General features: G+C 40.9%; 1 protein-coding gene across 1 annotated transcript in view; it reads right to left on the bottom strand.

The window, feature by feature from the left end:
• Positions 1–23,152, bottom strand: part of ELL3 (elongation factor for RNA polymerase II 3) — a 110,886-nt gene that overhangs the window by 40,224 nt on the left and 47,510 nt on the right. The window contains exons 3-4 of the mRNA XM_075207848.1: positions 9,032–9,159; positions 2,881–3,044 (exon numbers count right to left, since the gene is read on the bottom strand). Of these exons, the coding sequence (XP_075063949.1) occupies positions 2,881–3,044; positions 9,032–9,159 (292 nt within the window). The remainder of the gene's footprint in view (positions 1–2,880; positions 3,045–9,031; positions 9,160–23,152) is intronic.

The following is a 23,152-nucleotide window of genomic DNA, read 5'->3' as shown; positions in this document are numbered from 1 at the left end:
GGAGTCTTTGATATATGGGTGGGAGAAGACAGGGCAAATTGATTGTGTTTTGATAACATTAGGGGCTGGAGGAATGCGTCACTCGGCCTTCAGACTACACACATCCATCACCCGGTAAAAAGCCCCTGTCTAAATTCCCCTTTTCCTAGAACAAGGTTCTAGTAAATCCTACATATCAGCAGTTAAATCCTACGTGTGTCTAAATTCATCACAGCCTGCAGCTAATCCACTGCAGCTCAACATATAAAGTTTTAGCTCAGCTGAATGACAGTAAATCCTTCATTGAAGGTGAAGGCTGTGCTGCTACTGTCACCCACAGTGTACAGACAGCATATGTCTTGATTGCTCACCATAAATGAATCATCAGCTGTAAGGATGAACGCACAGATCTCAGTGTAAACATGCATACAACATATGGACTATAATTACCCAGCCCCTATCACAAATACATCGTTATTGCATCACATCTATGTTTTATTATTCACGCCTTCTCTGTTTAACCTGTTTAAATGCAGAATCATACCCTTAATACAGTAAGAAACAATTTCCATGTACCTTAATAAACAATCCCACACAAACCTTACATTAGGAACAGTTCATACATATTTGACAAATTGTACAGGGCCTTATAGTCTTACATTTTGAGCTAATGGTATTGGGGTCTGAGAAACCAAGAGCAGTTATTAATGTAATATGACAAATTTGTGTCTATTTATTAATGCAGGACTCTAAGCTCTGCCAAGACTTACAGTTCCCATAATCCTCAATTGACATTGACATATTTTTTCAAATATATAAGAAAAATAATAGTTAGTTTAAAAATAATAATAGTGGTACTATATAAAAACTAAATGATTGTAGTGCAGGACATGCAGTTGCACAGCATTAAACAGGATGCCCTAAGACTCTTCTTATAACAGAAGTATTCACACATTCAATGCTAGTTTATAAGAACCAGCATTATCGCACAGAACCAAAGTGTATAGGATTAAGACTTCACCCTAGGAATTCTACAAAGCTCTCCTTACGTGCCCCTATTGGCCAGCGATGCTCCCAGAACTGCTGGCTTACTAGCATAAATACAGACAGAGATACACAGCTATAAATTCAACTAGCAGACAGCGTATGTCATATTCGAAGAGCAAAATGTCTGATAAATAGAACAAAATTAGCTTTTGCCCCAACGTATTTCTTGATTTGCACAATGCACCCAGATTTCACCCAAAGAGCATAACATTACAAAGCAAGATGGCGGCATTGTGGAGGAGCAAAGATTTCCACAGGCCGAGCGGAGGAGCTGGGTGGACTGAATTTTTAGGGGCATTCCACGCTGTGCATAGGGGCACATGGCCATTTTTACTCCATAAAAGGACTCAGAGATGGCAGACTTTGTGTTTTATTGTATACTTTTAATGGGACACATTTTGGGCTTCCATATTGCACTTCTGAGGAGAAAGCAAATTTCAAGGCGTAGCATGAGCAATGTAATAAAATGCATCACACACAAAAAAGTGCCACGTGTAATAAAACAGACCTGATATACCCTGACTCTTAAGATTATTTACAGCGATAAAATGATGCTTGCCCACTCTCCCATAATGTCCAGGAGACTCCCGAATTCTGGCTAGGTCTCCCGGTGGGAGACGAGGCCATTTTCCCACATCCTGCCCACTAACTAGCTTTTGCGTCATTACGTTGTGCCCTCTTTCAGAGGGAAAGAGTAAAAAGTTTTTTAAAATATGCCATAAATGAGGCTAAACTAAACAGTATTTTAGGAGAAAAACAGTAAAGATTAATTTAATAAAAGGGTAGATGTCAGGGGCGGGCTGGGCCGGGGGGCAGGGGGGCATCGCCCCCCCCTCCGGGCCGCTCAGTCTGACAGCTGTTTGGGCCTTAAAGTGACATTTATACTTTACATAGTGCCCTCAGATGTTTCTGCTTCATTACACTCAGGAGCGCAGGGTAGTTGTGTCCTTTTATGTGCACTGGGCCGACAGATGGAAAACCAAAATGTTATGTTGTAAGTATCCAGACTGCTCCATAAATGAAGTGCAAATTAGCACAGAGTAACTCCGGTTCATGTTCACCTAATACTTTAACACATAGGTAAAAATGAATAATAGAGCATGTTTACTAATACTGCATTTAGGGGCAGAATATGCACTGAGACCCAGCAACCAAACCAATTAGCGTTCTGCTGCGCTACATATTGATAGATTCCGCATCCCCACTGTCACCAATGATGCATAGACCCCTTTATGTTATTTCCTCACTTTCTTAGTAACTTGTGTGTTTATAGATTTTACTCATATATATGATCATAATTTAAAGGGAAACTATGTAAACCACAAATATGTACCAGTAATCGGTTACATGCTATAACTCCCAGTAGTGGGACGCAAAAAACTTGATATAAATAACACAAGTTTAGAAAAAAAAAAAAGATACATTAATATATATCAAGGGCAATGTATTACAGGGTATGAGTTACTGCATTACTGAGTGGGGTTAAGACAAGCTAAAGCAACTAAAGTGTTTACACATAATGAAATGTGTTGAGAATGATATTTGTTGCTGAATGCGTATATACCTAATACCAGCTTACCTCCTCTATCTTACAACAGAAGGTACGCAGGCCAGAGGCAGAGGGACAGGCTTGTGGACTCTGACCTCTGCACTAGGTGACAGAAACGTTCTGTACAGATTGCTGGATTCATTCACAGAAGTGTGGCCGGTGACGCACACTTGTAGCTAATCCTCCGTCACCCCTTTGCCTGCTCCTTTGACTCATATACAGTAATTAGTACAATTATTTCCAGTACATTAATCTAACACAAACATGTTCCCAGGACCACTGTTCTGATTCACTTCTATACTTACTTCGGTGAGATGTCCCAGGTTTGATCTCAATGGCAGTCCTGCTCCATGTTTCCTTCTCTACCTGGGACATACGGTCTCGTGTTAGCTGGTAGGACTCATCGGTAGCGCACACAGTGATCTTATCCTGTATAGTACCAATGCAGCTCAGCTGCTTCTCTCCGGTCCTAGGGAAGACATGACAGAAATATATGTGTCTCGTTTAGAGCTCAATCACAGCTTTGCAATCTTCATTACATTTGAAATCAAAAGACACCGATTTATTAAACCAGTGCTTTTGATTAAATGCATGGGTTCTCCGATATTGGGGAAAGTAAGGAAAAAAATGAGGAAGGTTTCTCCTGGACAAAACCATGTTACAATGCAAGGGATGCATATAAATTTATTACTTTGCACATATTACTTTGTCATGTAGCACACAAATACTTGATAGCTTTATATTTAAACTGAAATATAAAGTTGATCTAGGACATGCCCTTCCCCAACTATAAATCTATCCCCACATTTTAAATTTGCCTCCCCCTCCAATGCAACATGGTTTTGCCAAGGTGCAAAGTTACTCCTTTTTTTAACCATACCTTCCTTAATGAATCAGACCCAATAACTTTGAGCCACACTCCCTTTTAAAGTCACTGGCATCACAAAATCAGACAAAAAAAAGACACAAATGTAATTAAAAATACACTGTTTAAAAAAGAACACTCTGTAGGTCATTTTTGTAACGCTGTCTCTCTGCGCTGGTTTTATATATGTTGCTCCTTGATTTCTACAGAACCATTCAAGCTTTCAGGTTGACAATACAACAATGAGCAGTTCTTCCTTTCAGTGCAATGAAGTCATGGACAATACTGAAAACACACATCACACATCTAACAACACATGTGTTTTACTATACACATCTGCTACGTTTATAGGTATATTTATATTAGCATTCAGTGGTGATAAAACTACAAACTACTGTTGCACTACTCTGCAGGTCACATAATCACAAACATATGCATTCTTTAATAAATAATCCAGAAAAAAATAAAATTTTCTTTAATAAACGTTTATTTTATACTGTGAATAACACTAGAAAAGAAAATAACTGCAAGGTAGTTATAGTAAACAAAAACAAAATATCCTACACCAGTGGGCACAATAACTTTTGCTACATACAGTCATTGCCAAAAGTTTTGCGAATTTGCATATACTTCAGAAGGTCATGAAGTGATCAGATGAATTGCAATTAATTTCAAAGTCCCTCTTTGCTATGACAACAAACTTTATCCCCAAAACAACATTTCCAATGCATTTCAGCATTTTCCTGCCACAAAAGGACCAGCTGACATCAGGCCAGTGATTCTCTCGTTAATACAAGTGAGAGTGTTGACAAGGACAACGCTGGAGATCACTCTGTCATGCCGATTGAGTTAGAATAACAGACTGGAAGCTTTAAAAGAAGGTTGGTGCTTGAAATTATTGTTCTTCCTCTGTTAACCATGGTTACCTGAAAGGAAACATGTGCAGTCATCATTGCTTTGCACAAAAAGGGCTTCACAAGCAAGGATATTGCTACCAGTAACATTGCACCTAAATCAACTATTTATCGGATCATCAAGAACTTCAAGGAGAGACGTTCAATAGTTGTGAGAAGGCTTCGGGCGCCCAAGAACGTCCAGCAAGCAACAGGACCGTCTCCTAAAGTTGACTCAGCTGTGGGATTGGGGCACCGCCAGTGCAGTGCTTGCTCAGGAATGGCACCAGGCAGGTGAGTGCATCTGCATGCAGAGTGAGGCAAAGACTTTTGGAGTATGGCCTGGGGTCAAGAAGTCCAGTAAAGAAGCCACTTCTCTCTTGGAAAAACATCAGAGACAGACTGATATTTTGCAAAAGGTACAAAGATTGGACTGCTGAGGACTGGGGTAAAGTCATATTCTCTGATGAATCCCCTTTCACATTGTTTGGGGCATCTGGAAAAACACTTGTCCGGAGAAGGAAAGGTGACCGCTACCATCAGTCCTGTGTCATGCCAACAGTAAAGCATCCTGAGACCATTCATGTGTGGGGTTGCTTCTCAGCCAAGGGAGTGGGCTCACTCACAATTTTGAACACAGCCATGAATAATGAATGGCACCAAAACATCCTCCAAGAGCAACTTCTTCCAACCATCCAAGAACAGTTTGGTGATGAACAATGCCTTTTTCAGCATGATGGAGCACCTTGCCATAAGGCAAATGTGATAAGTGGCTCAGGGACCAAAACATCGAAATTTTGAGTCCATGGCCAGGAAACTCCCCAGACCTTAATCCCATTGAGAACTTTTGGTCAATCCTCAAGAGGTGGGTGGATAAACAAAAACCCACATATTCTGACAAACGCCAAGCATTGATTAGGCAAGAATGGGCAGCCATTAGTCAGCATGTGTCCCAGAAGTTGATTGACAACATGCCAGGGCGAATTGCAGAGGTCTTCAAAAAGAAGGGTCAACATTGCAAATATTGACTCTTTGCATAAACTTAATGTAATTGTCAATAAAAGCCTTTAACACTTATGAAAAACTTTGTGAAAACCAATACTTGTGTCATTCTCAAAACTTTTGGCCATGACTGTACACTCTTAGTGATTTTTTTATGGCAAATCCAATACAGATTCTTGCAAAGGATTCAAGATGCTCTAACCCACAGCAAACAATTTGAGTCTGTCATTTTTCTATTGCAGGGTAATAAAAGAAAGCAACGAATGAATGGACGCTTTAGGTTACAATACCTTTTTTACAGTTACCTGTGCACCAGTTTTTAAAATACCTCCCAATATGACTAGGTTTTTGTACTCTACAGAAGCCATTATTCATCTTGTAATGCTCTATATTATTATGAGTGAATTATAGAAGCAGAATTAAGTGCAACTACCAACCAAGAACAAGTCTGCCTAATTGTAGAGGACAATTTTCATCAAATGTCTATAATTTTGAAGTTATTTTGATTCCTTTGTTTAGTTGGCATTCTCTGGCTTTGTATATCGCTTACCCCTGCAAAGCACATATCTACTTTAGGAAATGTACACTTTGGCGTGTTCAATGGTTTCTTTAATGCATGTTAAAACGCAAGTAAGAACTTTTTAATCACATTGAGCCTGATTAATCAAAGAACGCAAGATGAACACAATTTGTGTTTTTTAAAACAGACAGAATTTGCACGCCCTTCGGCCATATTCAAGTACAAGCGGATCTGAAGAAATGTTTCCATTATTGAGTCATTAAGGAAAGTAAGGCAAAAAAAAGGAGTACATTTTCTACGGGACAAACCATGTTACAATGCAAGGGGTGCATATTAATTTATTTTTTTGCACATAAGTTAAATACTGGCTGTTTTTTCATCTAGCACACAGATATTTGATAGCTTTATTTTTACACTGAAATTTAAAGTTGATCTAGAACATGCCATACCCCAACTATAAATCTGTCCCCACATTTTAAATTTACCTCCCCCACCAGCGCAACATGGTTTTGCTCAGGTGCAAAGTTACTCCTTTTTTATGCTTTACTCTCCTGAAGACTCAGGCCCATTGTATGCAGCCAGACAGAACACTCTGCAGGATACGCACTATGCAATATAAAGTACCATTAGAAAGCACAGAATTGTTTTTTAAATACATTACGACCTCTTAGTACTGTAATCATTAATAAAAATAAATTTTAAAAAAAGTGTTTTTATAATTTTTTCTTTTGCATGATGTACATATATCAGGACGTTGTTAATGCCTATTGCACATAAAATGCATTTTTACAGTTAATTGCAAACACATGTTCTAGCATGCATACGCGACTCACATCATTATCACTCGGCACTTACACCAGACCTGTAGCTGGTGCAAGTAATATGACTAAAAAATCATGTACCTGAGAGGTGCCAGAGCTTTAATCGGACAAATGTGTATGCGCTGGACCTTGACACGCCCTTACTGTACAATGCCTACGTGCCCCTCTCCTTCCCTCATTCGACCTTCATGTCATAGGCAGCTGGAAGTGTCATTTGCGTTCAATCATGAATTGCATGCACTTGTGTTCACTGGCGTATAGTCCATTTCTGATCATGTGTAGAGCAATTCTACGCAAAATACGTTTCACAGCGGTACTTACGTTCCTTAATGAATCAGTCCCATTGTATATATGTATTTGATATCTGATATGTGTTTACAAATGTTTTTAATGTGGTCTATATAAATATATATCATGTGAAAAAGCTTCTTAGCTGTGTCTCATTGTGTTTACAATGTTCTCCCATCAAGAGGAATGTAAGCTTTCTATGCTTGTCAGATACTCTGAAATGGAAGCATTCAAAATAACAAACTGCTATGCAAGATATACACATGGGTAATGGGAGAGAGAGGGATTGGATATCAATCTATAAATGTTATTCCCCCCTGGGATTTCTTCTTGCCTGGACGAGCTATATCTAACCTGGGGGTACCTTTGTGACCCACTGTGCCCATGGAGGACCCACAACCCTGATTCATGAACGGAGGCCTCAGTCCTTTCAGCAGGTAAGTTAGCTGTACCACCCAGGAGGAAGCACACTAAGGGGTTATCCAGACCAGTGTTCCCTTATCATAATTGACTCAAGAGATTTTGTTCCCAGCTGTCCTCCATTGTATGAAGCCCTTATCTACAGACTTACTAGAGCCAGACCCACCAGGACGCCTAGTGGAAGAACGGGCAGGGTCTCAATCCATAATAAGGTCCATCAATCTGCACTGGCCACTGGCTAGCTTCCTCTACTGTACCCAAACTGCAGCTTGGTAACTGGTGGAGGTAAAAGAACTGATACCTGAGGAACAATAAGAGACTCTGAGATGGTGCTGACTGGGGATTATGGTTCCCACTTGGCTGACACTGCATCACTGAAGCATGTAAAGATACAAATATGTACAGCTTGATTTGGTACAATGATTTTTATTTTCACATATGTTTACCTGCATGATCTTAATGTCAGTGGGCACATAACTTAAGGCAACAGGTTGGATGTATGAACTCAGTTTCATATAGAGTTCATACGTCCATAATCTTTCCACATCAGGACTTGACATCACAACTCTGCTATTGGGGGACCCTGCTCCTTCTTCTATGGGTTCCTCCTTATCTCTATCCTCTCTACACATCATGACACTGACTTTGTCACATGCATGTACACTAACATAACTAGGAGTGGACAGATCACTGCCTCCCACGAGATCAACCTGTTTATCTCCTGAAATATTATGTGCTGCTGTGAGCATTCCGATAGTCTTATTGGTTACAGCTTGTTCTATCTCCGTCCACTTCAAACTGAGCACAACTTGTTCACAATTCTCACCACTCAATGAACTGCTGAATACCTCCTCCAGAACACACAGTAAAATAGGGGATGAAAGTGAATTGTCTTCATATGGTGGACCTGCCAGGCCATTCAGAGAGTCTGGTAGGATGTCCACATCCTTGCAAACTCATTATCCGATTCTGAGATTCCTTTCCACCTCAAATATTTCTTACGGCCTCTTCCACTCCCGGAGGCGTCAAAACATTCTAATAAACTTCTCAGATATGTTTTCAGCACCGCTACCTGTCTTGTTACTGGGTCTTGGAAGAGCCCATCTCCTCTTAATCTCTCCGCCCTCAGGAAAAAGATCTGGTTCACGTATAAAATGGAGTTGGTGACCAGTATTCTACGGAACTCATCAGTATCATTTCATACAACCTGGGGTCTAAGGTCTCAACAGAATAATGTCCCCTACTTTTTGTTATGATACCTCCCCGATCAAATCTGGTTACCAGTTTTGAACTTATTATTACTAGATTTAAACCCATTGCTCAAGGCTCCTCCACCCCCTCTTCCCGCCCCCACTCCTTTCCTTCTCTCCCTCCCTTTCTTCTCCGCCCCGCTTGTTCAAAATAAAATACATGCATCTGAACAAGAGATTCTTATTTCAGTCTACTGAAAATACCGCGTGTTTAGGTAGAGTTCTATAATTGGTTGGTTGTATTATACAACAATTTGTATTCTTCTTTTGTTACTCCGTTCAAAACATCCTCTGCTAAGGGTGTACAAGGGTTATTTATACTTTGTTACTTACATAGCTGCTTTTTCAGATGTTCCTAATAAAATGTTTGGGGGAAAAAAAAGTGAATTGTTCTCACCAAGAAGTACTCTGTCTAATGCACTCAAAACTTGACTGAGGTTTATCTTTAATTTCTCTGGAGAGGTAGAAGGCAAAGACACGAACTCTATCATCTGAACCAGAGATGGGACAAGGAATCTTGATGTTCTGTTGGTTAAAAAAACAAATTATTGTTTAATTTAGACGTATAGTTGTCAATGTGCTTTAGACGTTTGCTCTATGTTGAGGACATTATAATATAGAGGATTGTATTTTTATTTTTATGTAATTTTACATTTTCAAATAGCTTTATTGTCCTAGTGACATTATATTAGTATATTAAGTAAATAGTTTAAGCATCAACATAAATCAGTGATGAACAAAACAAAAAAAGATTAAAGAAAAAAAAACAATAATTTCTACAATTAATAAAATAATAAGTATTAATCTGCAGACTGTGCCGGTAGAATTCGAAACAAGCTATTACCTTGCAGAGTACGTTTATTATTCTAGAGTGCAGAAGGGAAGCATTTTGTGGGGGCTGCCATCTTTCTCATATATTGTTAAATAATGGTAGCATGTCTGCTCCTAAACAACCTGTTTAACCTAATACGTTCCGCTGCTGTACAGGGTACGTTTTTTGACTAGTGGTATATACCTTGGTGTTCCTCAGTATAAATTGCATTCATTTATTAGGGGCTATGAGTAAACTGGGAAGTTTCTTACTAAAGAGCACATAAATTTGGGATCTAACGGACAGTTAAGCTGTGAAGTCTATATAATAAATCTCTGGATGTTAGTCCCTATGGGCCTAGCTACAAGGCATGTCCACCAGGTAAAATACATTGCCTCCCCTTCTGAACAACCTCAAAACCAAGTAGGGTCACTACTATGGAAAGGACTGTAGTTATTTTAAACTGTGTATGTCACTGTGACCCGAGTCAACATCCACTAAATAGAGGCCAATGGCAGATAAATGCTAGGTCTAGCTAATGGATCAATGCCCAATATCTTTCAAAGCAGATTTTACATTTTACGTTATTAAACATCTCAAAGATAGGAAACCTGTGGAGCTCCAGCATTTACTGAAATATAAGAACCAGTAAGTCAACCGAAACGTTTGTCAGCAAGAGTAGGAACGCTACAAATTGCCTACACCTAATACAGAGAATACACTGCCTATTTACATTGCCAGTTGATCCTGGCTTTATGGACATTAACAAAATGTTATCATTTCACATAAGCCAACACAACTGTGTTTGCAATCTACAGAAAATAAACAACAGACAGAAAGATTTATGTAATTATTTTCAATTTTTTCTAACCACTGCAGTGGCAGATGCCATCTTTATTTTCAAGCTGACTAAATGCCTGACAGTTACTGGCATGAGGGAGGAACTACAAGGACAAAGAGACTGCAGACCCACAAGGGAAAACAACTATTACAAGGTGTCTAGTCGTCATTCCTAGAGTATAGGTAGGAGTGTAGCGTTTTATAGTATTGAGTCAGAATTTTTTTTCATGGATTCATTATAATTGCATAAATATTGAATACAGTGTATGGCATACTTGCCAACTCTCCCGGATTGTCCGGGAGACTCCCGCATTTTGCGAGAGTCTCCCGGACGAGTGTGGCAATCTCCCTGATAGGAAGGGGGAAAAATTTAGTTTAAACGCCGCGATTCACCACTGTAAAATGACGCGATTTGCGTCATTCCGTCACGGGGGCGGGGCCAAAATGACGCGATTTCGCAGCCCCGCCCCCTACACGCCCACGTCCCAGCCGGCATCTCCCGGAAAAAAAAAAAAAATGTTGGCAAGTATGGTGTATGGAATAATGATGGAAGGACATATCTTAAATTAAACTCTGGCACAGGGGCGGACCTAGAATTTATTTTTTGCAGTAGGGCGATTTAGCATAGTCACACCCCTCCTTCATTCTGATTGGCTGGTTCTGGTTGGCCCCAACCCTCCTTTGGTTTGATCAGCATCTTGCCCACAATTTAAAGATATGCTTGTGCAGCAAGGGGGAGGGGGGGGGCGCGATTGCCCTTCCCTGGATCCGCCACTGTACTGACAGCTGGCACTCTATCATACATTTAGGCAAACATACAATATTAACAGTGTATTAGTCATGTATGTTTTACTTTCACAAAAGATAAACCATTATCTTATTATCATCCTTTTATATAAATATATAGAACTGACACTGGACAGTATTCTGGTACATTAGTGCCTTCCTCAGTGGAGCTTACAGCCTAATTCCTATATCACTAGTATACAAACATACCAGGGGCTATTTATTCAGAAATCATTAACCTACCAGTATGTCTTAGGACTGTGGGAGGAAACTGGAACGCCCAAACAAACATGGAGACAACATACAAAGTCCACATGACTAGCACCCTGGTCAGAAGTGAAACCAAGGTCCCAGTGCTGCAAATCGACAATGTAAACAACAGTGTCATATCATTACTAAGAGAAGAGGAATGGCAGAAGTAAGTGACCCATTGTACAGAATCACCACTTCCCATGTTTATATGAATGAAATTATGGGAAAGAAAGCTGGGGTAGCCAGCCCCCATGAGCTGGCAGCTGTGCCCTCAAGCAATATAATCTGTGGTATAGCTATTTCATATTCCGAATCTGTTTGGGGAAATATTTGGAGTCTTGTTAGCTAGTGGCTATAGCCACAGAGCCACAATGATGCTATAGACAGTGTATGTGACTAAGCCCTGTCCCTCTATAAGCTGACTCTTATCTGTTAATTAAAAATAAAGAGGCTTAGGGGGCGGTTTCAAGCATTCTCCTGTACAAAAACACACACACAAACAGTATCTATTGACCTAGCGGGGGCTGCTGCTAAGGTCTAATGAAGCGGAGTTTTAGAACACAGCTTGGTGACAGTATTCCATCAAGAATGGGGCTGCAATGTAGAAGATCTGCAGTGACTAAACTGAAACTGGTGAAGATGTTACGTAACGCTGTCATTTTTCCACTGCACAGCCTGACACTGAGGGACTCAAGGAAATGATGTTTTCAAAAAGAAATCATAAGTTATGTGTAAATGTGTTTCTTGCCTATTTTCTCAGTCACTCAGTATGAGGTTATGATGTCAATTTCTGGGTAGCCCTTCCCACGCATAGCATAAGGTGGGTGGAGTAAACATCATGGTTTAATTATTTACTTTTCAATTATTTTATTTTGTTGCAACATACAATTCAAGCTTGTTTAAAAGGTAATAAGGAGATTTTCCATGGCTTGAACTCAGTTCAAACACTTAATGGCAGTCTGGGCATTCTGAGACCTGTTGTGCACCTGGGTGGTGGGTGTGGGGCAGCTCGGAGCTGGGTAAACCTGGGGGGTCCGCAGTTTATTTTGTTTACCCGATTTCCCTAGGGAATCCAAACCCATGCTGACCAACCTGGGACTGGTTTGGCATTGTGGCAGGGTGACCCCTGCTGCAGGTTCCCCTGCTATAGTGCCACCAGACCAGGCTGGCAAAGCCTAGTGCTGCGAATAGTAAAATTGCAGGGGACCCCAAGTGTATTGCCTGCCCTATTTTGTTAGTACCAGCCTAGACTGACAGCACTATGGTTGGTTAATCAGTTTGGGGGGGAAGGACACACCGTTTTTTTTATTTTACATGTATTGCTGTTTTTAAATCTATTTATGTTGACATTTTTCTGTTGACATTACAACCCTGTAGACACTTTAACTGTGTTGAACTTCTGAACATGTAGACATTATGACTGTTGACCTTATAACTGTGTCGAACTTATGACTATAGACATTTTGGTGTTGACCTTTTCACTGTTGACTTTTCATACCCAACTGATTTAAAATGCCTGCAGGATTAGGGACGGAAGAGCAGGACTGTATGATATCAACCAGGCTCCATAACCATTGGTGGGTAGTCAGGGATGGAGTGAAACGGATTTTGTGCTCAGGTGAACCTGCAGTGAGTGTTCAAAGCGACTATGAAAACTCCTTAAGGGGCTTATCCAGATGCTGCCCTGGATAACCCAACAATTAGGCAACAAAACCACTGGGACCCTCAATCTGTAAACAGAAGGGCCCAAGGGAGATCACAATTAGAATGGTGAGAGCCTGGGGAAGGGTTCAGAATGATGAGAAAATCATGGGCTGCAAATCTTATCATAGAGTTTTGTAGCAAATTCCATTCACTCCGTTTTTATGTAACTGGCAGCCAACAACAACCAGCACTAATATATGTCCTATAGTATGCTATATAGTATAGATCTTCTACATTATATCTAGCTCTTAGATGTTGTGATCACCTAGGCACTCCCTAACCCCTTACCACAGTGCTATATGACAATAACCTCCATCACACACACACACCATCTGTTTACTTGATAATCTAGACAAGAAACTGTATTAATGATTACGGTAACAAATACATTTTCTTGTCATTTTTATTAGGAACTGCACTACCTACAACATTGCATGACTGGTTAGAAAGCATGTCATATAGATCAATAGTTACGTGCAATTTAATATTTCCAGCTCCATAAATAGTTTGATAAAGTAGAGACAATATTTGTGTGTGTTTGCACAGTTAAAAGTGCTCATATAAAAAAAAATATAACCACACTTAAATTTGCAGTTTATTGCATGATGGCAAATAGAGGAACTCGTGTGTTAAATAAACACAATGGAAGATAAATTAACAGATGCATCACTGGTCATACTTGATGTAAGCTGTCTCTCTCTCTCTCTCTCTCTCGCTCTCTCTCTCTCTCTCTCTCTCTCTCTCTCTCTCTCTCTATATATATATATATATATATATATATATATATATATATATATATATATATATATAATTTTTTTGGTAACTTTTATTTCAGAAAAATCAGCAGACAATAAACCTGAAAAAGATAAAAAAAAACACAAAAAAACACAAAAAAAAAAAAAAAACGAGCAAAGGGGAAACATTTAAAAATAGACAAAAAAATAAATGTGATAGGTATTAGTTGAGAGACTACTAAAGTCTTAATCGTTGTACTCAGCTGAGTCATCTACTTATATTTACCTATTTATTCCCCAACCCAGAAAGACCTTAGGTGCTCAGTACTATACCCACACCTCTCATTTGTCCAGACTTGCAGGAAGTTGGACGCATGTCTATATAAGTATTTGAAACGTAAATGCGATATAATGTGGCTTGTGCTTTGTAAGAATAATCATAATGTTGACCAGAAAGCATATGCCTGTCCCGGAGGCACTACACAGCACTTCATGTTACTGCTCAGATATCATAAAAGAGAGTTGGACGTAAGTAAAAAGTTTTGTACATAAGATACGCTTTTCGTACTGCGTACTTGCACCAAAAGTAAGGACATGTGAGTCCGTACATAGATTTCAATAGGCAGGGTGGGCTAGCATAGGCTGAGTACAGTAAGTGCATGTTCATATAATTGTAACACAATTAGAGGTTTGCATAACTTAACTGACATTTCCATTCAGACTGTGAAGAAAAGAAGATTCATATTTGAGTTTAAATGGGAAATCAACAGATGTGGAGGTCATTGTATTTAATTACATTTTATATAGAAAATGTGACTCTTATTTATTAACTGTGAATATACTTCATTAAATTATTATCATTATTATTATCGTAGATTTCTAAGGTGCCACAGTGCTCTGCAGCGCCATACAGAAGGGAAAACAGGACATACATAAAACAGAACATACATAAAACAGGATATACATAAAACAGGATATACATAAAACAGAACATACATAAAACAGAACATACATAAAACAGGGACATACAAGGTAGACAAAATAAATACAGACATGAAAACAAAGGGTATGGAGGACCCTGCTCATTAGAGAGCTTACATTCTAAGCGGAAGAGGACCCAGCTGAAACAAGTGAGTATGGCTCAGAGTGGAGATTGGGACACCTGTGAGGGTGCATTAGTGTGAATAGTGTTTTCGGGGATAAGGTCTCCTCTAAAAAAGAGATGGGTTTTCAAAGAGCGTCTAAAGATTTGAAGGCTGTGGGAAAGTCTGATTGAATGTGGATTATTATATTGTGTTATTTGGTACATAAAGGGTAACATAACTTTACAAATTTTAACACTGTTAAGTCCCATGTTTACGCTATACCATACTTACCTACTTTTTAATCTTCATCAACGGGAGGTCCCGGAGGGAAGGTGGGGTTTCAGGACAGTGGGGAGGGGGCGGGCTCAATGAATCACGTCATTTTGTTGTGGGTGTGAGGCCAAAATGACACGATTGACAGAGAATCGCGTCTTATATGCTCCAATTCTGCCCACTTCTTCAGGAAGTGGGCAGGATGCAGGAGAATGGCCTACCCAGAATTCAGGAGTCTCCTGGACATTCCGGGAGAGTAGGCACTATACACACGTGTGTCCCTGGCGAAAATGCTGCTGTTTTTGAGCTGGGCGCATTTTGAGATGCATCTGACTCAACATATGCATATAAACACACATTTCAGTTTCTGTGCAACCTTCCTACGTACATTTGGAATGCAAACGTATCCATCTCTAACTGAGCCCCAACATGCACACAAACGGTATAATAATCTGATACTTATCCGCAATGTAATTTAGGTTTCCATTGTGTCACTTGTGAGGCCAGTGGCGGAACTACCATAGGTGCACCGGGTGCGGTGCACTGGGGCCCATGGAGATAATGGGGCCCGCGGGAAGGCAGATGCAGAGGATCGGAAATAGTGAGCTTTGGGCCTCGGTCCCTCCTCCCTGCTTCCCTGCACCGGGTCCCACAGTTCGCTAGTTCCGCCTCTGTGTGAGGCCTCTGTGAGGTAGCAAGGGAAAGCGCGTAACCTCCTTTAATAATATTTTAAACATTAATCAAATAGATTCCTAATATTTATATGACATAATTTCATATACAAAAAATGCAAAACAACTCTTAACTGTAATACTTTTAAGGTCTAAATACAGTGGGGTTCATTGTAAGCTTTGGCAGGGCCTTAGGAAATGTAATTGTGACTTTCATTCAATCCAGTCTGTCGATGTTAAGCAACGGTTACTACAGTCAGGGCCGCCGAGAGGGGGGGAAGGGGGGGGGGGGGCGGCTACATTTTACCCGGGCCCTCGCTGCTAATTTTTTCTTTTTCTTTTTATTACTTTTTTTCGTCTTGCGATTTTTTATTTATTTATTTATTTTTCCGCGTAGGGGGGGGGGGCCTGTCTCGTTCGTTGGTGGAGGGAGCTGCAAGAAAAAAAAATCCATATTCACGTGATCGCGGCACCACGTCCCTCCTCTCCTCTCTTCTCCATTCACACTGACTGTCGGGCGTGACAGCATCAAGTCACGCCCGACAGTCAGTGAGGAGCGCCGCAGCATGAAGAAAGCAGAGAAGACAGAAGAGAAGAAAATAAAAGAAAAATAAAGAACCTGACAAAAGGTAAGTAAAGAAACGGAGAGTCAAGGGGAGGAAAACAGAAAGGGACAGTGCTATAAAGAAGGAGAGAGGCACAGAGTGAAAAAAAAGGGGCAGAGAGGCACAGAGTAAAAAAGGGGGCAGAGAGGCACAGAGTAAAAAAAGGGGCAGAGAGGCACAGAGTAAAAAAAGGGGCTGAGAGGCACAGAGTAAAAAAAAAGGGGCAAAGAGGCACAGAGTAAAAAAAAAGGGGCAGAGAGGCACAGAGTAAAAAAAAAGGGGCAAAGAGGCACAGAGTAAAAAAAAAGGGGCAGAGAGGCACAGAGTAAAAAAAGGGGCAGAGAGGCACAGAGTAAAAAAAGGGGCAGAGAGGCACAGAGTAAAAAAAAAAGGGGGAGAGAGGCACAGAGTGAATAAAAAGGGGGGGAAACAGCATGGAGGGCGCAGTGTGAGCATAAGGGGGCACAGTGTAGTTGTGATGAAGGGGCACAGTAATGTGTGTGTGATGGCACACGGGGCTTGTTGCAATGTAGTGTGTGTGAGGTAGGTGGTGGCTAATTAATGGGTGCTATTTTGTTTGTAGGGTGATGGTGAGGCAATTTAATAGTGGGGACTATTAATTTAGGATGGGGTGGTTTGGGGGCTATTGAATGTGGGGGTGAGTTTGGGGAGAATGAGGTCTATTTATTAAATGTGACTATGAATTATTTAATGGCAGTGATGGTTGCGGGAAATAGATATTGCTAGGCTGTTTGCAGGAAGGGAAATAGGTTTATTTATTAAATGTGAATACTATGATTTTAATGTTGGGGCTGGAGGAAGGCCTAATTATTAATCGTGGGTGCTATTGATTTAACGCTGGGTCTGGCTGTAATTTTCTAAATGTAGCCTTTTTTTTTTCCAAATAGGTCCTTCAACATTCCAAGATCCAGACAAGCCGCAACTAAAGAAACCAGCAGCCACAGGTGGTGAAAGTGAGAAGAACACGTAGGAGAGAGCAGCAGAGTGTGTGAAATGTTGTGATTCTAGTAGGGACAATGCCAATTTTTGGTAAGTGTTGTGCTCAATGTAAGGTGCAGGCCTAGACTGAACTCTTTCTGTACACACTGCATTCTTTCTATACTACACTGTGGTGCTAGATGTCTTGACAGTCAGGAGTGCTGGGACATATGTCACACTCTGGTGAATTCAGGACCTAGTGATTTTGATGTGCTAGCCACGCCCCCATGGCGCATTGTCACGCCCCCAAATGTATGACCACACCCCCAAAAAGGCGGCGCATTTTTTTTTACCTTACTTGACTATGAGGGGGGCCCCATGAATTTGTTGTACCGGGGCTCTGAATTCCTCTTGGCAGCCCTGACTACAGTTTGAATGAATGTGCTCATAGAGATCATTAATGTCTATGGTAACCGCACTGTCGGTATCCATTGACATTTGTTTCATGTGCTGAATGAACCAAAAATGTTACAAGCGGCCTTCAAGTCCAATGCATGGGGATGGATGGGAGCCGCAATAACATTATAGTATATCCATACTCTTAGAGCATGGAAGGCTTGCAATGATCTCTACTATATATACAATAATTATTACAAAGGCATCACATTTATATTACTTTTATTTGTTTCTTTAATGACTTGCTTAGGTCCATATCTGTGGCCCATGGCACAGTGAGGCAGCCTGTCCCTTGTTTTATCATCTTATTACATTTATTTGTCTGCCAACATAAATAAAACACCTACGGTCCTTTAGATTACTAGTGCGATTCATCTACTTGCAGTTAAATGTCCTGCAAATTCAGTGACATATATTATCTGAAGGAAGAGAAAAACAACGTGGTTTATTTATTTCCATACGCTTGTTTTTAAGTCAAACTATTGTATTTTACATATTCGAATAGTTAATCCCATTTGCCTTCAAAACATTGTTTCCACGCAAGAAAACAAATGAGAGGTAGTGATGCCTGTAGGCAGGAGATGGTTAATCCCCCAGTCAGGACATACAACATGTCAGAGCGGCCATGGATGCAAGCAGCCCTGTGTTCAGGTCTTTACAGGCCCTAAGCTTAAGGCTCTTACACCATCCCGAGCATTATCCCAAGCTTCCAAGCTGAGACTTGCACTCCTGGAAGACAGGAGTACGTGGTGGGTCCTGAAATGCAGGTCTAAGTGCAGGTGCTTGAGTAATTCTCTTTTTCCCATCAGACTAGTGATTGACACAGAATACACTCTGCTCCTTAAGTGGATTTACTGCTAAGTGGCTGACTCTGCTCATCTCATCTGACAGCTTACACACAGCCTGCACACCCTATGGAACCTTTTACACACAATTGCAAAAGATCTCTACTCAACTTATGAATCAAGTTTTATGGCGCTTATCTCTCCCTGTCATCTGCTGGCCCTCTAAAGTATTGCTAAACGTGCTGTCTGTCTTTACACCAGTGAAGAAACAAATATTTATTTTTGTAGCTCTTACTTAAGTCCCACTGATCAGATTGAGATGTCATCTCAACATTATCTTCTAACATCCGGAGTTGCACATTCCCCCATCTTGCTGCAGTAAATTACCCTTTAATCTGCAAAAACTGATGAAGTATGTAAAAACAATGTCATTTCCCTGATCCAAGATACAACAGGTCAGGTGCCCCCATGCTGGCTTTTCATACACAGTTACAGCCTTATATGCATATACCAGTGATGGGCAACCTGAAACACTTTGAGGCCCGCATGGGTGGCCCTCTAAACTTCAAAAGGGCAGCACATTATCCATACTCTCAGTAATAAGTTAAAACAATACACTGAATCAACGAAAGAGACACCTCTCTGTAATAATATACAGCAGCCATTTTTAACAAGTGTTACAAGCTATAACTAACAAATCTGATATTAATGCAGGAAAGAGCTGAGGGCCGCAGGTATATGTTTGAAGGACTGCCTGCTGACCAATACTGGTATACACGATGTGTAAATGCAGGCACAAGTCTGATGAAATATATGAATATAAGAGGAATAAATATGCAAAATCACTTGTTTAAAGAAAAATAACTAAAAAAATAAATAATATTTTTCATATGCTGTATGAGAACAGAAGTATGTAGTTTGTGGAATAGTTACTGTGAACTGCAAGTCTCAGCTCATCCTACCATCCATTTTTGATATGCTGTGCTAGAGTATAGGCAAAGTGTGGCTCTTCAACAGCTGTTCATCTATAGATTCCAGCAAGTCCCAGCATGCCCTGTGATGAAAGCCTGTACAAGAGGGTAAACTGTATTGTCATCTTTCTCCTTACGTTTCAGATCAGCATAACAACACTTCAAAGTGTGTTACCAGATGCTGCCGTATTTCCTGTTTCCCAAGCTTATCCCAGCAATAGACAATCAATTTACTTACAAATATCGCTGGAGCAGCTGAATGATGCACATCTGCCTGGCGATACTAGTTGTTGTCAGTGATGAAAGTGGTCTTACAAGACTTGGGTCATTCTGCGTATGCGTGACCCAGCTTTCCCGCTTCACACATGCGCACTAGAACTGGAATCTTTGACTTAAACTTACAGTTCCACTAATTACAAGAAATGTAAAAAAAAAAAAAAATCTAAAAAATATATTTTAAAAAAATCATCTACAGCCACTTGTTATTAAAAAAAACAGTTTTATTTTTTTCCTTATTAAATAGGTTTCCCCAAACTCTCATGTGGAGAGCCGGCTGGTGACATGTAGGAGAGGCAGCCAGCAGCTTCTTACATGTGAATATGCTGATAGTGATGGGCTTGGCTATGAGGTCACAGCCAAGCACCCCACCCCAGTCCCAGGAGAAGAGGATGCCTCCCCCCACCTCCAGCCTGCTAAGGTAAGCAGCGGGGGGCACAACACAAGAAAGGTGATGAAGTTGCTTCCGACAGGTGGGCTGGCCTTGATCACAACATGGTTTATCCAGATGCAAATTTGCACCTTTTAGCTGGATGTGCTCTTAATACCAAATGAGCCCCTTAAACCTTACAACATACTTGCCTACTCTCTCGGAATTTCTAGGAGGTTCCTGAATCTCGGGGAGTCCTCCCGGACTCCCAGAAGAATAGGCATCCTCCAGGTGGAGGTGGGGCTTAATGAAGCGACTTGCGTCATCTGGGCATCTCTCCCATTATAACGTAGGCTCAATATGCATGTGATAAACCCATGTCACCATCTCTCCGAATGAATCTCCCCAAACATCAAGTGAAAGCATACATGCAGTTACATAGTTTGTAAAATACCCTGATAGGGTGATGGGAGTCATAAGGTGGAGATAACTCTTTAACCTGAACTAGATCACTGGATATAAACAACTAGAAAATAAAAAACCTTTTCCTGAGAAGAGCATTAACATGGAGGAATGCACCAATTTATTCTACTTTAAATGAAAATAATGCTTACCAACAATATGTCCTGTTGCATCTCATATACTTGTTTTTTTCCTCAAAAGAAAGTATGTTACAAAATAAAAATAATACAACTTTTTAAGGGTTTTCACACTAAACATAAAAACAAAAAACAAAACAAGTTTGCAATGTGACTCCTGCCTTCTGCCTTTCTATTCACTCATACATACTAACAGTCGGATTGAACAAGTACAGCAACTATTATTACCTTTTCCTGAACACACAAAGAAATGTCAAGTGCTGAAGGCTGCTTAGTGTGTGGCATACACCATTGCTTCACTGACTTGCAATTGTTCAAGTGCTTTCTCTTACACAAATGTAAATACTTTACAATACATACTTTAAAATACACACGTTAGCAGCTGCCAAAGTGATTCAGAGCTGTTACATGTAGGATTCTGTCTCTTCTATGGTAGTGCTCAGGGCACACAGTGATGAAGGACACTGCTAATGAGGCATGGAAGGTAACAGTCCCTGTGGCAGACACCTAGTTCTGAGCTCTGGGTCAGTTTGGACTGTGCTCAGCATGGATGGTTACTGAAACAGAACAGGAAATAGCTGATGCTGACATAAATCTTATCCAAGCCACATCTGCTAGGATTTTGCAATCCCAACTGAACATCTTTAACGGTGCCATTTTAATTATCATTTTTTTTGTAAACTTATTTATTTACCCTTACTTATACAGTGCCTACATATTAAGCAGCACTTTACAGAGAATAATTAGTCATTCACATCGGTCCCTGCCCTAGTGTAACTTACAATCCGTATTCCCTTCCCCACACACGCACAGTAGGGTTAATTTCATCAGAAGCCAATTAACCTACCAATATGTCTTTGGAGCGTAGGAGGAAACTGGAGCACCCAGAATAAACCCACGAAGAACATACAAACACCACATAGATACACATTTTTGTTGCAGAAGAGAACAAGTCCACCGCAGAGCACATAAAGCTTTATACAAAGTAACGGCGGTAAACATTGTGAGTGCTGAAGGTGCTGGTGAATACGGATGCAACTGTAAATGAAATAGGTAGAGGGTGATGTGGGCACAGAAGTGGAAGAGGGAGGTAGGCTATAGAAGCACATGGGTGAAAGACGCAGCGAAGGGGCACCGGTGGCGTATTCACCAAGGGTGCAGGGTGTGCAGTGCAAATAGGTCCATTAGATAAGAAAGCCCTTGCGCCATCCCCTTGACATAAGGGCCTACCCCACGTCTGGGGTTATGCTGGCATGGGGAGGGGACCAGCCCTGGAATTGGAGTCCTTCCAGGTTTCAGGCCTTCTCCAGGGATCAGCCCCCCTAACTGACTAGCTCAGCTCTGTGCTTACAGGGTACACAGCTAATTAAAGCATGATCTAATCTGCTCCTCCTTCCTGATGTTCCTGGTGTCTCCTCTCTTCTTCCCAGGGTGCTATTTATGTAATTTGGTGTCTGGTGGAGGCTACTAATGTAATGTGAGGGCTACTGATGTAATGTAGGACCAGGTAGGGGCTATTTAATACGGGGTCTTTTTAATTAAATATGGGTGCTATTAATATAATGTCTGGTTGATGGGAAAAAATAATTTATTGCAAAGGCTAATAATGCAATGTCGAGTCTCTGACTTAGGCCTATTTATTAAATGTGGGTGTTACTGATTTAATGTCAGGGCTTGTTGGGAGTAGGAAGGCCTAAAGCAGCAGCAGAAGTAGGTAATAAAACCTGCAAGAACAAGTAGGAATCAGCAGTACAGTCTACCAACTGTCCTAATTCTGGTGAGACAGTCCTGACTGCAGGAATATTGGGGAAGTATGTCCTGCTTCACGCTGTTCCCCAATCCGCCCCTGTCAAGAGCTCTTACTTGATGCAGTGTCCAGGGATGGAAGAGTCAGAGTGCTGCACTGCAATGCACTGTGTGGAGTTTGTATGTTCTCCCCGTATTTGTGTGGGTTTTCACCGGGTGCTCCGGTTTCCTCCCACACTCCAAAAACATACTGGTAGGTTAAATGGCTGCTATCAAAATTGACCCTAGTCTCTCCCTCTCTGTCTTTCTGTCTGTGTCTGTGTCTGTGTCTGTGTCTGTGTGTGTGTGTGTGTGTGTGTGTGTCTCTATATTAGGGAATTTAGATTGTAAACTCCAATGGAGCAGGGACTCATGTGAGTGAGTTCTCTGTACAGCGCTGCTGAATTAGTGGCGCTATATAAATAAATGATGATGATGATGGACAGCTCACAATGTTGCTCCATGAGGTGGGTGGGAGTCACTGATGCTCTGCAGAGAGGTTCTTCCCACATGGAGCAACTGCTGTGAAGACAAGCGCCCTCCTTCACTGGACACCACAGCAGGTATGAACCTGTG

The sequence above is a fragment of the Mixophyes fleayi genome, chromosome 4 (assembly GCF_038048845.1).
Source record: "Mixophyes fleayi isolate aMixFle1 chromosome 4, aMixFle1.hap1, whole genome shotgun sequence".
Taxonomy (NCBI): Eukaryota; Metazoa; Chordata; class Amphibia; order Anura; family Limnodynastidae; genus Mixophyes; species Mixophyes fleayi.
This window is presented reverse-complemented; position numbering and strand designations above follow the sequence as displayed.